General features: G+C 56.1%; 3 protein-coding genes across 3 annotated transcripts; 2 read left to right on the forward strand and 1 right to left on the reverse strand.

Annotated features, from left to right (window-relative positions):
- The first annotated feature begins 578 nt into the window (after positions 1 to 578).
- Positions 579 to 2442, forward strand: B0T26DRAFT_838784 (uncharacterized protein). The gene is made up of 2 exons (XM_060447532.1): positions 579 to 1225; positions 1340 to 2442. Exons 1-2 carry the CDS (start codon positions 875 to 877, stop codon positions 2111 to 2113), a joined length of 1125 nt encoding a protein of 374 aa, XP_060289849.1. The 5' UTR covers positions 579 to 874; the 3' UTR covers positions 2114 to 2442.
- Positions 2443 to 2737: 295 nt separating this feature from the next.
- Positions 2738 to 5238, reverse strand: B0T26DRAFT_863841 (Cupredoxin; the record flags this gene model as incomplete). Its single annotated transcript, XM_060447778.1, has 6 exons — positions 2738 to 3367; positions 3435 to 4375; positions 4442 to 4463; positions 4538 to 4657; positions 4761 to 4986; positions 5054 to 5238. 6 exons carry the CDS (start codon positions 5236 to 5238, stop codon positions 3020 to 3022), a joined length of 1842 nt encoding a protein of 613 aa, XP_060289850.1. The 3' UTR covers positions 2738 to 3019.
- Positions 5239 to 11674: 6436 nt separating this feature from the next.
- On the forward strand, positions 11675 to 13966 carry B0T26DRAFT_744154 (uncharacterized protein; the record flags this gene model as incomplete). Its single annotated transcript, XM_060444368.1, has 4 exons — positions 11675 to 11762; positions 12051 to 12393; positions 12478 to 12960; positions 13066 to 13966. The coding sequence occupies 4 exons, from the start codon at positions 11675 to 11677 to the stop codon at positions 13964 to 13966; spliced, it is 1815 nt and encodes a 604-aa protein (XP_060289851.1).
- Between the last annotated feature and the right edge of the window lie 116 nt (positions 13967 to 14082).

Raw genomic sequence — 14082 nt, forward strand, 5'->3', positions numbered from 1 at the left:
CTTGGCCCTCAGCCTGGGCCAGGATGGGCATCAGCAGGCACTGACGAGAGCGAATCGCAATTCGGCAGCTTATGGCAATTGACATGGGCGGTGGCTGCGTCTTACCAAAATCCGTCCTAATCAAGCTTCATTCCCGTCCACGTCCAGTGACATGGGCGCGATTTCTCCATCAAGGTTCGGCGCAACGAGATCAACGTGGGGCTGGTGCGTGGAGCGGGAAACAATGCATCGGTTTCCCGGTCCGGCCGTGGACTACTTACGCGTTGACGCGTTGGTTGTGTCCGCGGCCCAGAACAGAGCCGGAATTAAGGTTGGCCCGAGCTCCAAAGCTCGAGGTTTGAGCCCTGACCAACCAACGTTCGCCACCACAGCCCCGTGGAAAAGGCCCCAAGCCACCCGGGACCTAGCAAAACCGGTCAGATTCTAAAATTAGGCCAAGCCCCACCTGCGCCAACGCTTCCGGCGCTGCCACGAATTTGAATTTCGGCAGGCCGTTTGCCCGAGAAACAGGGTCCAAGGTTGCCGTTGCCGCTGCCGGTCAGACGACAGACGAAGGCCGCGGACACCAACGGAAACGAGGCTAGTAGGCTTACCTGCCCAGTGCTAATGCTTTTGCATGTTTGTAGGCCTGGCCTGGGCTTTGTTGGATGTGTATAAGTAAATCCGTCTCCCGAACTGCCAAGAAGGAAAGAAAAGCCACCAACTCACGCACAAAAACACTTCGCCATCCATCCATCCATCCATTCATCATCATCATCATCCGGTTGCAACGTCCACTCGATCGACCGACCCACTTAACCAGTCCACGACATTATATCCAAATACTAATACTATTTTTCTTTCTGTTCTTTTCATCAAGTAACTCACATCCGCAATGCATTTCCTTACTGCCGCTGTTGCCGCGACGGCCAGTCTTGGCGGTCTTGGATTGGTGGCGGCCGCCCCCTTCAGCGTCCCGTCGGCGAATGGGTTCCCCAACCCTAACCCTGATCAGCTCAAGGCCATCCAGAACCAGGCCGACGGCACTCTCTCGAATGCCCCGCCGCCGGCCAAAATCTCCGACAAGAGTATCCCGATTTTCCAGTTGGTCAAGATCAATGAGGATTTCGAGTCTGCCTACTTCTACTCGGTGATACAGAACATCACAAACAAGGTCCCCGGCTTCGAGGTTGCATCAAAAGACAAGGAGGACGAGTTGCTCGACATTCTCGGCACGGTCCTGGCAGTACGTTTTTCTCTATTGTTTTCTTTTATTATCCCCCCTCGGCTTTCTTTCTCTTCTTTTGGCTTGCTTGTACACCTGTAAATGAACCCTGCTAATGTATTGTCCGGTGCACAGCAAGAGGAGCTCCATTCCATCAACGCCGCCAACACGCTCAAGAAGTTCAACGCCTTTGTACCTGGGCCGTGCAAGTACCAATTCCCCACAACCAACCTCCGCGACGCCGTCAGACTTGCCGATACCTTCACCGACCTTGTTCTGGGAACCCTGCAGGACGCCAGCCAAGGTCTCGCCATCAACGGCGACAACGGCGCGGTGCGCGGTGTCGCCAGCACCATTGGCCAGGAGGGCCAGCAGTCGGGCTTCTACCGGAGCCTGCTGTCCAAGAAGCCGTCCGAGAAGCCCTTCTTGACCACCAGCGTCGGCCCCTTCGCCCTGTCCGCCCTGCAGCAGTTCATCGTGCCCGGCTCGTGCCCCTTCCAGATGAGCCAGATCGGCCTGCCCATTTTCCCCGTCCTCAATGTCCTGTCTGGCGACGGCGGCCGCACCGTCGAGCCCAAGGACCAGACCCTGAGCTTCTCGGCCGACCTCTCCGGCAGCTCGGTTCTCAGCAAGATCATCAACGGCAACGGTGCCGACCTGACTGTTGTCTACTTTTCCGGCCAGCTCGTCCCCATCAAGACCCCCCTCACCAACGTCCGCTGGAGCGGCAACGTCATCACCTTCGACGCCAACTTCCCCTTCACCGAAAACGTCATGTCCGGACTGACGGTTGCATCGCTGGCCATTGACGGCGTCTTTGTTGTTCCAGGCGACGTCGTCGGTCAGACACTCGCTGCCCCGGGCCTGATCCAGGCCGACGACTTTGTCAAGTCGTGGGATGGTCTCTGAGACATTTCGCCCTTTGTTACTCTGTTGTTCAATGACATAACCTTTTGCATGCTGCATGTAATTACGGGTAGTAGGTGGCTGTGCGCTATGGAGCATTTGACTGGCGTTTTGCATCTAATTGGCTTCAGCGGTGGCATTTTTTTCGGTGTTCTTTGTTTGTGTTCTTTGTGGGGTTTCATTCGGGCCGGGACAAAGGGCCGAGGGCGACGGCACAACTGACGGGCAGATAGTTAAGGGCTAATTATTAGAAGGTATAAGGCGCTGTGGCGACTTGATATTTTAAAGCCTGATATTAGTAACTTTCTAATAATACCTAAAAAATAGTTCCGCATCTGCCCAGTAAGTGAACACGAAAATGTTGTATTCTCTACTCCGGAAACCTTTATGCTGATCAACTTCGTCAACTTGGTGATATCATGACTAGACTTACAAATAGACGGCATGCCACCGTAGGAACGATTGAAGGCTCCGGATCACAGTTTTCTCTCAGCCTGATGTTTCTTTGTGTTTTTAATGTTACTGTTACTATTTGTAACCTCCGAGTGTCGAGTAACAGACGTAAGAAATAGCCTCGAGCAATCAACACAACCAAATGATAAATATCATAGTAGTTTGTTTCGTATACATCTCATTCCGCGCAATAGATGCGGGAAAGCAAGAGCGGGCCGAGTGACTCGGTCTTGTCTCATATCGTCCAATGTCGTGATCAAAAATGCGAAGAAGAGTTCAAGGAGAACAGCTCGCTGTGGACCTGCCGCACCCTGACGTTTACTTGGCGCTCTCCAGTGATATCCTATTTGCCCCCTTAATGATGTTCCACTTTGCCCCAGTAACACAACGATTCCATCAGGCTTTGCTGTCATTCATGTACCAACCATTTCGCATGATCCAGGCCACAAGAGGAGCCTAACTGACCTGGGTGATCTTATCCCCGTCGATTCTCATGCGGCGCGTCTTCGCACCGGTAGCAGCACGAGGCGCGGGTGCCGGGCCGGCAGCAGCACGCTTCTTGACCGGCGGCGCAGACGTGTGCGTGTCCCAGTACTCGTCGAGCTTGGTGAAGACCTCGTCCACATTGTTGTAGGGCTGCAGGCTTGCCATGAACTGCACCTTCTGGGTGATGGCGGTGGACGTGAACTTGGCCGCCGTCACTGCCTCGGCCCGCCACCGGCCCTCCATGGGGTCGCGAAACGCTGTCTCGGTGTACCCCAGGTCCAGCAGCGCCGTGACGTTGAACGCGGCCATCATCTCGTGCTACAGAGATATATACGGTCAGCAGGGCTTTTCTCTTCTTGTATTTCATGTCAGCGGGAGGGCTCACATCTTCGTGGATCAAGTTGTGGCAATGGAACATGTAGACGCCGTCCCACGGGGCGTAGTGGGCCTCGACTTTGACCGTCTCGCCGGGGGCAAGCCAGACAACGTCCTTGAGGCCGGCGGCCTCGTAGGGCAAGACGGAGCGGCCGTCGTCGTTGGAGCGGTAGATGACGTGGAAGTCGATCAGGTGGATGTGGATGGGGTGGCTCCAGCCGCCGCCGCCGTTCTCGAGTTCCCAGACCTCGACGGTGCCGCGCGGCACGTTGGCCAGCACGCGGTGCGCCACGTCGTTGAAGCCGACGCCGTTGATGAGCCACTCACCGTTGCTGCGTGCAAACTCAAAGTGGTGGTCGACGGTCGTTGGCGGCGGCGACGGCGGGAAGTCGGGGTGCCCGAGCACTGCCGGCACGGTGCTCGTGTCGACGACAGCTGTCGGAGACACGACGAAGCGCATCACCTTGTCCGTGTTTAGGTAGTCGGTGTCGGCGGCAATGTCGTTCGTGTTGCGCAGCGTAATGTTCTGACCGGCAAACGACGTGAAGTCAAAGACGATCTCGTAGCGCTCGGCCATACTGATGTACAGCTTATCAACCGTCTGCGGGCCCGTCAGCAGGCCGGCGTCGGACGCGATGACCTGGAACGGGATCTTGGCCGATGATCCCGTCGACCGCTGGAAGTAGAGCAGGAAGGACCGCGAGATGGCCGCGTCGAGGAAGCGGAGCCGGTACTTGCGCGGCTCTACCGCCAGGTAAGGCCATGGCTGCCCGTTGACGTGGATCACGTCGCCGTACAGAGACGTCGTTTCCTGGGCGGGGCTGAAGAGAGTGCCGTCGTTGTTGTACTGTTTGGCTGACAGGACGAGCGGTATGTCGTAGACTCCATAGCCCGACGGCAGACCAAGACTGTCCTCTGCCGGGTCGTGCAGGATGTAGGCGCCGGCTTGGCCTGGAATTGTGTTCCTGTTGTCAGCTTACTGGTTCCTTATAGCACCGATGATTGGCTGGCTCATACCAAAGTAGGCATTCTCGGCCGTCTATGAAAGAGTTAGCCCCCCATCCGCTCTTTGGCCGCTAGAATGGCTCGGCCTGCTCTGGCTGGAGTTCTTACATGATCGATGGCGTGGTCATGGTACCACAGAAAGCGGGCCGGTTGACTGTTGGGGTAGTAATAGTCTTTGAACTGGCCTGGCTGCGTTACATCCTCGGCCCAGCCGTCCCATGGCGTACGCTAAACACGAAAGTGATTCCATACCACGTCAGCCGAGGAGCTTTGGAGAGCGGGGGGGGGGGGGGAGGGGGTGCGGCTTCTTTTTGGAGAACCGTGAACTTACCGAGTATGAGCCATGGAGATGGACTGAGTTGGCCATGGTTGCGTTGTTGATGAAGCGCACCACGGCTTCGCGGCCACGCTGCATCAGAAAGGTTGGCCCAGGAGAAATGCCATCGTAGCCTATGAGTGTAGCGTCCCCCTTGTTGGGGTAGACGCGTTGAGTGAAGCTCTTGATGTAGATCTCATAGTAATCAATGGGATTGTTGGTCACTGGGTTGGTGATGGTTCTGCGATTGGCAATACGTAAGATACCCGTGCACTGAAACTCGAGACTCTGAAAGAAAGAGCACTTACGCGGTGGGAGTCTTGATGGGAGGGATGGGGAGCGGGAACTGATACAGGTAGTTGTAGACCGGGCTCTCCCAGTCCTTCCTGGCCACCAGCTTTGGGGAGGAGCTGTCAGATGCCACTCTTGCTAGAACAGCCGGCGCTGCTGCCACAACGAGAGCCGTCAGATGGGCCAAGATGGATGAGACCATGGTGTCGAGGATTTGCACTGGCGGAAGCCCGAGCACGAACCAATGTCAGAGAAGAGGACTACGGTTCGAGTCTGCTGGAGCAGTATCACCAAATGAGTCAGGCAGCAGTGAACCGGTCTCACGGGCTCGTATATATACTCGCAACTCAGCCAAGGGCTAGACATGGCGCTAACATCTTCCTTTTCAATCACGGCTCCCTATTGGCCACGAGATGAGAGTAAGAAGGTGTCTTTGCTTGGCTAGTGAACTATACTGAGTCGTGCCGTCGGTGGCGGTGCGGCTGCTTGGGCATTAGCGTTGCAGTTGGTATCTACCGTCTTGAGTGTCTAAACTCTACATCACGGTCCATTTGAGCCCTAACTGGCCAAGACGGCTCGCGTCCAATTGCCGGCCGGGACGAGTGCTTAGAGTAGCAGAATCGGCACAACCTTCCCTCTGGACAGAGTGGAACGGGTTGAGAAGTGCATGGAAATGTGGAACTATTGGTGATATTGCTGTGAAAGGATTGCATCTGAGGTGGTGCACGATAGTCACAAGTGAGAGTGGCGATGGTACAGAAGAGGAGAAGTGGGTGTGTTGTGTGTGTTTATTGACTACCCAGGACCCACGGGGTTCCATTGCCAAGATATTGTCGATGTGTCGGTGACTGAGAGTCGGCGACATATCCACATTGGTCCGAACTCCCCAATGGCGCCTGCAGAATCCTTTTGACCTTGCACTGGTGATGACCCAACAGTCCAGCCCATCAGTAAGCCTTTTAGCATACCATCGTGTGCGTGAAGTGGCAAGTGCCGTGAGTGTTGATTTAGCTGCATCTGGATCAGGGACGGGGGGGGGGGATGCCACACTTGAGAGAAAGGGTCAGCGTCGCCCATGACCTCTGTTGCGCCATGGCTGAGAGGCTAACCTGCGGCATTGATCTAGGTAAGAGGGTGAGGAGGCTGTTTTACTTCTTGCCACCAGGCTGGTGGCTGCGTGAGGGCTGGTGGCTGCGTGAGGGTGGTGGCTGCGTGAGGGTGGTGGCTGCGTGAGGGCTAGTTTCGTGCATTCTCTCTCTAGGTGTAGCAGGTGGCTATTGTGTAATTATTTCACAAGTGGAGCGTGCTGAAATCGGAGGAATTATGCCCATCCCCCTGGACAGATTGGGCTGGGCCCCCAAGTGGGACTTTTACGATCAAAGTAGAGTCTAGTTAGTCCGGGGCACGTGTCCGGGGGCATGGACGTGCATACCGGCCAGGATGTGTCAGCTTGCTGTCAGGCAGTCAGAGTAAATAAGCGCCAACCAAGAACGGGGGTGGTGGTTTCCCGCCTTGGCCCCCTGTCCTGATTCTTATCCTAATAGACCACAGACTGGGGAACCTGAGACACAGACTAGAGGGACCTCGAGGCTAATGTGGGCACAGGACCCGAGGAGCAGGAGGAATGGAAGGGATGATAAGGGGCAGGCAGGGGCACGTGGCAGTGTTTTCTTGCCGTCCTTGCTATAAGCAATGACCCGAGAATGCGTAAGGTGGCGTTGGGTTGCGTCGGCGACCACATGACCAATGGGGTCGCAGATGCAGCTCCAAGAAGAAAGCATAGCATAGTACATGGCCGTGGTGGGGGGGTTCCAGCGGCACGAAATCCTTGGCGTTGGGTTCAAGGTCTAATCAGAGGTGTGTGGGAATTGTGCGTCAGGCTCCCGCAGCGTGCATGTGCTTGTCCGTTCGGAACTTTGATGTATGGGGCGCACCCTCCATGGCCAGACAGTCGGAACCTCGTCGCGTATCAAGTCAGGTAATTATCACGGCCGAACGGCCGGGCCAACCAACTGCACGCGCCCGCGTTCGACGTCCCCGGCCCTCGCACAGCAAGCAGGTAGGTACGTAGGTCGTTCTGCCTACGGCCTTCGAGAACTAATAATCAACGGATGCAGAGTCTTCGAGGCTTTGGAGGCACGAGTTCAGTCTCGCTTATTATCGCGGAATTTGATCTAGAGGGTGAACCGGCGTGATAGCGTCGGGGCCTTGCAGGTACATGTATGTACGAAGTACGTACATGATAGATGGAGATGTACGACGAAGCCAGATGGAGCTGGTGCGGCCAGCAGGCGCGCCTGGGGCAGGTAATGGACGATTCAGGACAATGCCAAGGCCAAGCTGACCGAGCCCCCAGCACTACTACGGATGCACAGAGAGCACTACTACGGATGCACAGAGAGCACTACTACGGATGCACAGAGACCAGAAACGAAACGAAACTCGACGGTGCAAATAATTACCAACTATCGAACTCTTGGCGTGGTCCGGAAGGTGCGGAAAGGGACGGGAGCTTCGGAGGGCCTTGGCCACAAATCTGCCGAAAAACACCGACACATGGGTTTGTCTAGGTCTCTGGGCAATGGCGGTGTACATAGTGACGCTATCTTGCAGTCGGGGGAAGAGGGTGAACGGGAGGGGGAAGGTTAACTTCTAGGCACACAACATAGCACTGGTGCTCGCATGCGCTACTCCGTGTTATGCCTGGGCTTTTTGCTTGGCCTTTTCTTGGCTTTGTCTTGGCTTTGTCTTGGCTCTGTTGCTCAGGCCCTGAGGATCCGAGGTATTTTGCTTGGCGGTAGCAGTATGGCCAATAGCGCCCTTTTCAACCAGTCGGGGACTGTTGCGGCCCCATGGGGCCTCGTAACTGACCCCCTTGCCCCATGCAAACCCAGAATTCCATCCCTTACAGTACATGGCACCCTTACAGGGCATGGCACCCTTCAGTACATGGCACCCTTACAGTACATGGCACCCTTACAGTACATGGCACTACTGCGTATGTATGATGTGAGTTCTGTGCTTCCAAACGTACGCATTCCTCGCCGGCGCGTTCTGACCCTCAGGTAGGAGGAGGCTGGAGTTGGCGGGTGGTAAGCACGCCTACGAACAAGCCCCCCATCTGTCGATCGCGCTGCAGGCTGAGTCTCGTTGGTTTGGTCGGGGCCCTGGATAATTAGGAGGTACCTAGTCACCGTACCTTGGTCTGAACACTGAACAACACCGGCCATAAAGTTATAGCGGCTTCGTGATGCCTATCGATTCCATATAGTGGTTTCAGATAGTGGATTCATCGGAAAGTCCCGCCCTGTGGATCGTCTGTCGTTGACTTTCATCTCGGAGGACCACAGGCAAATCCACGTGCATGTGCGGTATACTACTAATCATCTAGTCATCAAGCCAGAACTAGACGGTATCTGCGCAAGTCCCCCCCTTAACTAGTCAAGCAAAAGCGGCAAGTCATGGCTTTTGTTAGTGAGCCCCAATTCGGAGCTTGGCCTGCCCGCACACCCCTGTCCGTCTCCGCTCGACTAGGGAGAAGGGAGCGGGTTGGTGCGACGTGCCGTCCCGGACGGGCGAAGGTCGGAGAGGGGATGGCCCCTGTGCGTTGGGTAGTGCACACACACTAGTGTAAGGTAGGAAGACCGCACATATATACGAAGCAGTCTGTATGTACATGTACCGCGATTCGTACCTTGATCCTCGCCCGGGTTTGGTTGTGTGCCGGGCTGCATCAGCGCATCTGTCTCGACCCCGGGAGCTCGAAGGAAGCCACTGTCCCCTCGTTTTTTGCGCTCTCCCGTGCAGAAGACGAATTTCGCAATATTTTGCCAAGATGGCAGCATCCTCCCTTCTGATTCTGCTGAGCACCACTCCCGAGAATGACCGGCTCTGCCCTGCCAAGCCAAGTGGCCAAGGCCTTGGCCTCGCGCCCTCAGTCTCCCCAGACCTTGGCAAAAGCCCACGTTCAACGCTGGTCCCGACAAATGTATTGCGTGCATTCGCTAATTGTGTTTTGCGCCAGATTCATCAACGTCTGCTGCGGCGCTGTACTAGTTCTGGCCTGTTGAGCCAGATCGATTCGGACAAAAAGAAATAGAGTTATCAGATGGTGTAATGTCACATCCAGGGTCCGGGCACTGCCCACGTGCCGCCCGTAGATTCTACAGCCAGTTCTAGATCTAGCCTGCCTAGCTAGGTGGTACCTACATACTCTAGTAAGGCAGGCACTCAGTCAGTGGGGCCAGAGACCAGTGTCTGCCGATCACACTCTTCCCTAGCTTCTCCTTGCCCTAACGCCCCTCAGCAGTCAGTGAAATGTCTCCCCCAGACCCTAGCCTACTTGCTAGCTGCCCTCTTCCGCCCGCCTGCGACCCTGCCACGACCATTACTAAATTTTCTGCCGCCTGACCACTCATGCAAAAGGAAGCTCGAACCAGGGAAGGTCCGCCCCATCGCTTCATGTCAACTTGCTGCCCTGGCGAGCGGGGAACAGGGGCCGCCACAGGCCGAAAGGGGATCATCTCCTCGGGGTTCTTACCTGTCTAGATGCCGTCTACAACCTCTACAGTCACCGCACAGCGGGACATGAGGGAGGCTAGGGTTATTATTAGCTGGGCGGGCCCTATCCGACATGGGTACGTACATGTACATCTAATACGTACCAACCACATCCGTACCAACCACATCCGTACCAACCACATCCGTACCTACGCCTCTTCTACTGCTCTGTGCTGTGCTGCCCAAGCGCGGTGTCACCGAGGGGGATTTGGGTGGGTGGCAAGTCACGCATCTCAAGGCTCTTCCGCGGACTTCGAGTTCCTCGACGGCTCCAGCCGCGTAAACTTGCCCTACCTGACATTATTGTTCGTGTGTGCTGTTGGTTCTTGGCTCGGTATCTTTTGTCCTGTCCCCCCCTACACGTTGATCATTAGGTCTAGACTCGGAGGAAGAGGGACAATCGCGTAGTTAATATTGCTCCATATTGTGCCTGGTCAAGGCTCCCGCCTACCCTAGCCACCGCCCTCTCAACTACCAGAGTATCATGCGCCTCGGTACAACCCGATATGCAACAAGGTAGCATGGGGCACTACAAGAGTCGGGCTTCCGATAGTAAGAGCAGACAAGACATATAAGCCTCTACTCTAGGTGAGTGCCAAGGTAAATATGTAACTATAGCTTCGTGTCGTTATGGCTAGGAATGATTACGGCGCAGGAAAATAATCAGAGAAACACGCCAACTAGAGAAGGTAGACAGTAGTCTCCGGACTCTGATCGGGGCCGTAATGAGCTGATGATTAATCTCACAATGAGTGCCGCAGTGAACCAGTGCAAGCCACATAAAAATCCCACACAGGATTATAGTACCGTGGCGGGGGTGTGCCAATGCTACTACTACTTGCCAGTTACGCCTTCAGCCATGCAGTGGCAATTTCCCAATCATGCGAGCCGTGTGCCGATTGCCGACTGGCCAGTGCGAAGCGGGGGCCTGATGAGACATGAACAAAACATGACTGCCTTACTGGCTGGAACATGCCGCATCTAGCAACAACAGCATTGGTAGAATAACAGCATTGGTAGAATAAAAGCCATGTGCTGTGCTGTGCTGTACCCTGTACATACATTCCAAGCTATTGGACTTGCAAGAGCACGCTCTTGTTGTTGAATGAGGCGCAACGCCACACGTTTTGGAGCTATAGAGCTTGCGCCCCGGATTTGTTTTTTGAGAAGACGGCCGAGTTACTGATGTGTGACGTCGTTGTGAGACATTTCGGGGAAGTGCATGGGTCCCTCCGCCCTCACCTCACACAATACGGCTTTGCCGCAGAGATACCTATCCAATCCCGCGGCGCGGGTACGTACACCACTACCACACAAGCGCAATTTAATTTGCATGTAAGACACATTTTACGAGGTTGACGGCGGTGCTTACTAGGAGGCGGCAGTTCAGCCTCTGAGAGTTAACACAAAACGTAATTGACTGCCAAGGATTCGGACTAGGCCTGCCAAGTGTTTTTCGACGATACGATACTACACATTTAAGATTAGATAGAGGGTCCATGCACACATTTACTGAGAAAGGGGAGCAATCCACGGACTAATTAGCCACTCACATACTGGTGTGCTGACTTCTGCACCTGCCTCGGCATGGCTCATCGCAACCATCCACCACTGTCGCGAGCCTGCAATTATATTATTGAGCGCGTGACGCGTCTAGGCTCGGTCCACCACTACCACCAGGGCAGTTAGGGACTCGTGAAGGCGGCAAGATCGTGTGGCTGACTCGGATCCGGGTTCTGTGGGGTAATTAATCAATCATACTGCATCTAGAAGTGCTCGGCTCGAACTGCCCTTCGAAATTGGGGCGTTATTCACCTTCGTGATGCAAGGCTTTCTCCAAATAGTACATAAACATCTTTGAAAGCCCTTCTCGTCTCAAGCAACTAAGCTTACTACACTCACTACCCTCAACTTCACCTTCCTTTGTGCTTTGACATTTAGTCGCCAGTCTCTCGTTTAACCAGTCTCGTTTAACCAGCCTCTCGTTTAACCAGTCTCTCGTTAACCAGCTTGCATCCCTTGGGGTGTCCAAGGCAGTCTTTTCTTTCATCAACCGTCTCGAGGACCAGTAGCCTATAATGCGTCTCCTTTTCTCACTCCTCCTCCTGGTGCTGGGGGTAATGGGGGTGGATATTCCCATTCTCCTCGACGGGGCTCTTGTCGAGTGTGTTGCCTCCTTTGATTTCTCCTTTGACACGGCTGAACTGACATTGCCATCTTCTTAGCGCCACCGCTACGGACGATTCGTACAACACAGGGGGTACGATTCTGGTCAACGGCTGGACTGTCCAGATTCCCAAGAACCTGCTCGTCACGTTCCCCGCGGCCTTTGTGCCGTGGAAGGAGTTTGTCGCAGGCAAAAGCTCTGTGCTCGGATATGAAGTCAACGTACCTACGCCAAGCCCAACCCACCGCAGGCCTGGATAGATTGCAAGGCTTTACTTTGCTAATCAGTTCCGACCTCACAGGTGGCTGGCAACATTGTCAACGGGGTGGCGTTGGCCGCCCAAGTCATCGTCTCCGAATTTGCTCTGGAAGTCAACCAGGGCTACATTGAGCAGATCAGCTTTGACGGCTCCATCAAGATCCTGAACGGGCCAACTATTCGCATCAACGACCCGAACGCCGTCTTTTCAGCCGGCTTCTCGCTGCCTTTCATGGTGTCTGACGACGTCAACCCCAGCATCACTTCCTTTTCGGGCTTCCCCATGTGTGTGCCGCGGTCGGTCAGTGACGTGCTCTGCCCAGACTCCAACAGGCCACGCGCACCGGGCACCGGGGCGCCGAGCAGGATATTGTAAGTGGCTTTGTACTTGCGTGTTCGGTGACTCCGCTTTATCGAAACAGGGGTGATTACTGGGTGTTGACTCGTGCGAAACAGCCAAGCGCCCGATGCGCTCTTCATGGCGCCATTCCTGGTAGGCGACTACATCGAGTATCACGGCTTCCGAGCCTCGACAGGCAACATGGTCGTGTTTGAAATCGTTGCGTGGAACGTGCAGATCACGACGACGGGCTCGCCCACGTACATCCGTATCGAGGAGGCGCTCATCGGCGTCTTCGACTCGGACCCCAACGTCGAGGTGGCCGAGACGCGCTTCGTCGGCTACACATCGGACCCAACCACGGTTATATCCCTCAGCGCCATCGACATCGACCCGTGCACCGGAGCCGAGTCGTTCCGCAATTTCGGTGTTCCGCAGCTGCGCCCAGAGGCTGGCGGCCGCAACAAGTGGATTGCCCGCTTCGACGGGACCGTGGCCACGGCCTACACGCGCGAGTACCGGGCCATTGCCAGTACCGGAACTGTCGTGACTCGCAACGGAATTGTAGCGGGCCAGTATGTGGTGCCGATCTTGGACTGGTAAGCTTTTTCCCGAAACGGGTTTGTTGGGGCGACTCGTTTGTTGCTTCATCCCGTTTCTCAGAAACCGGGGTACAAGGCTGGCTGACAGCGGCATTTCTGCAGGATCCAACCCGAGCTGCTGGTTCCAGGCAGTGAGCCTCCTATCAACGAGTATTCGCAGTTCTCGCAACTAACCCGCGGCGTCGGCCCGGATGAGGACGGCAACATGTTCGGCCCGCTCGACCCGTTCCCGCAGTCGGGGGTCGCCGTCTTCGACCTGTCGACCTGCCCTCCGCCGGGCAACCCTGCAGACCCGCAGTCGCCAACGCCGCGCGTCCAAGCTACCATCCCCATCTCGCTGACGGGGACCACGGCCACGGTGGCCGACAAGCCGCTGTACGTGCGCGCCGACGACACCTTCACGCTGCGCGGCTTCCAGGACAACCCCAGCACCGTATTCGCCAACGACACACTGGTCTGGAGCTGGTCCGTCGTGGCCGCGGGGTCGGCCGGCTCGCAGACCAACTTGGCCACCTTCACGCCCAGCGCCGACACCAAGTCGGTGGCCGTCAGGTTTGCCACGTCGGCTCCGACGGGCGACTACATCTTCCAGCTCTCCATCCGATCGGTCGGGCAGAACCGCACGGGCACGGCCACCTTCACGGTCAAGCTGTTTTCGGGGCCCGACACGGTCGCCGTCACGGCCGTGACGTGGACGAGCTCGCAGAGCGGCACCATCGGCGTGTCGTGCAGCAGCAACTACCTGGTCGACTACAGGATCGCCATGACCGTCACGTACCCGGCCGACGGCGGCACCACGACCACGCCCATGGCCGCCACCCCGCCCGGCAGCGGCAGCTGGGCCTTCTCGTCGCGCCGCGTCAACCGTCCTGGCACGGTTGTTTGCCGATCGTTGCTCGGTGGCCAGGCCACGGCGAATGGCCTTACAGCCAAGAAGCGGAGCGACGAGAAGGAGCTGCCAGCCCGCGTGCTGCGCTCGCGTGTTGCGGCGGCTCGTAGGTAGCTGAGCTGTATGTGATCAGCCGGGTGGCCGGGTGGCCGGGTGGCCGGGCTGACTGTTACTGGTATTGCGCTCCTTGCTCGTTTTCTTTTATTCTTATTTCTTGCTGCAAAACTTGG

The sequence above is a fragment of the Lasiosphaeria miniovina genome (assembly GCF_030549165.1).
Source record: "Lasiosphaeria miniovina strain SMH2392-1A chromosome Unknown B0T26scaffold_8, whole genome shotgun sequence".
Lineage (NCBI taxonomy): Eukaryota > Fungi > Ascomycota > Sordariomycetes > Sordariales > Lasiosphaeriaceae > Lasiosphaeria > Lasiosphaeria miniovina.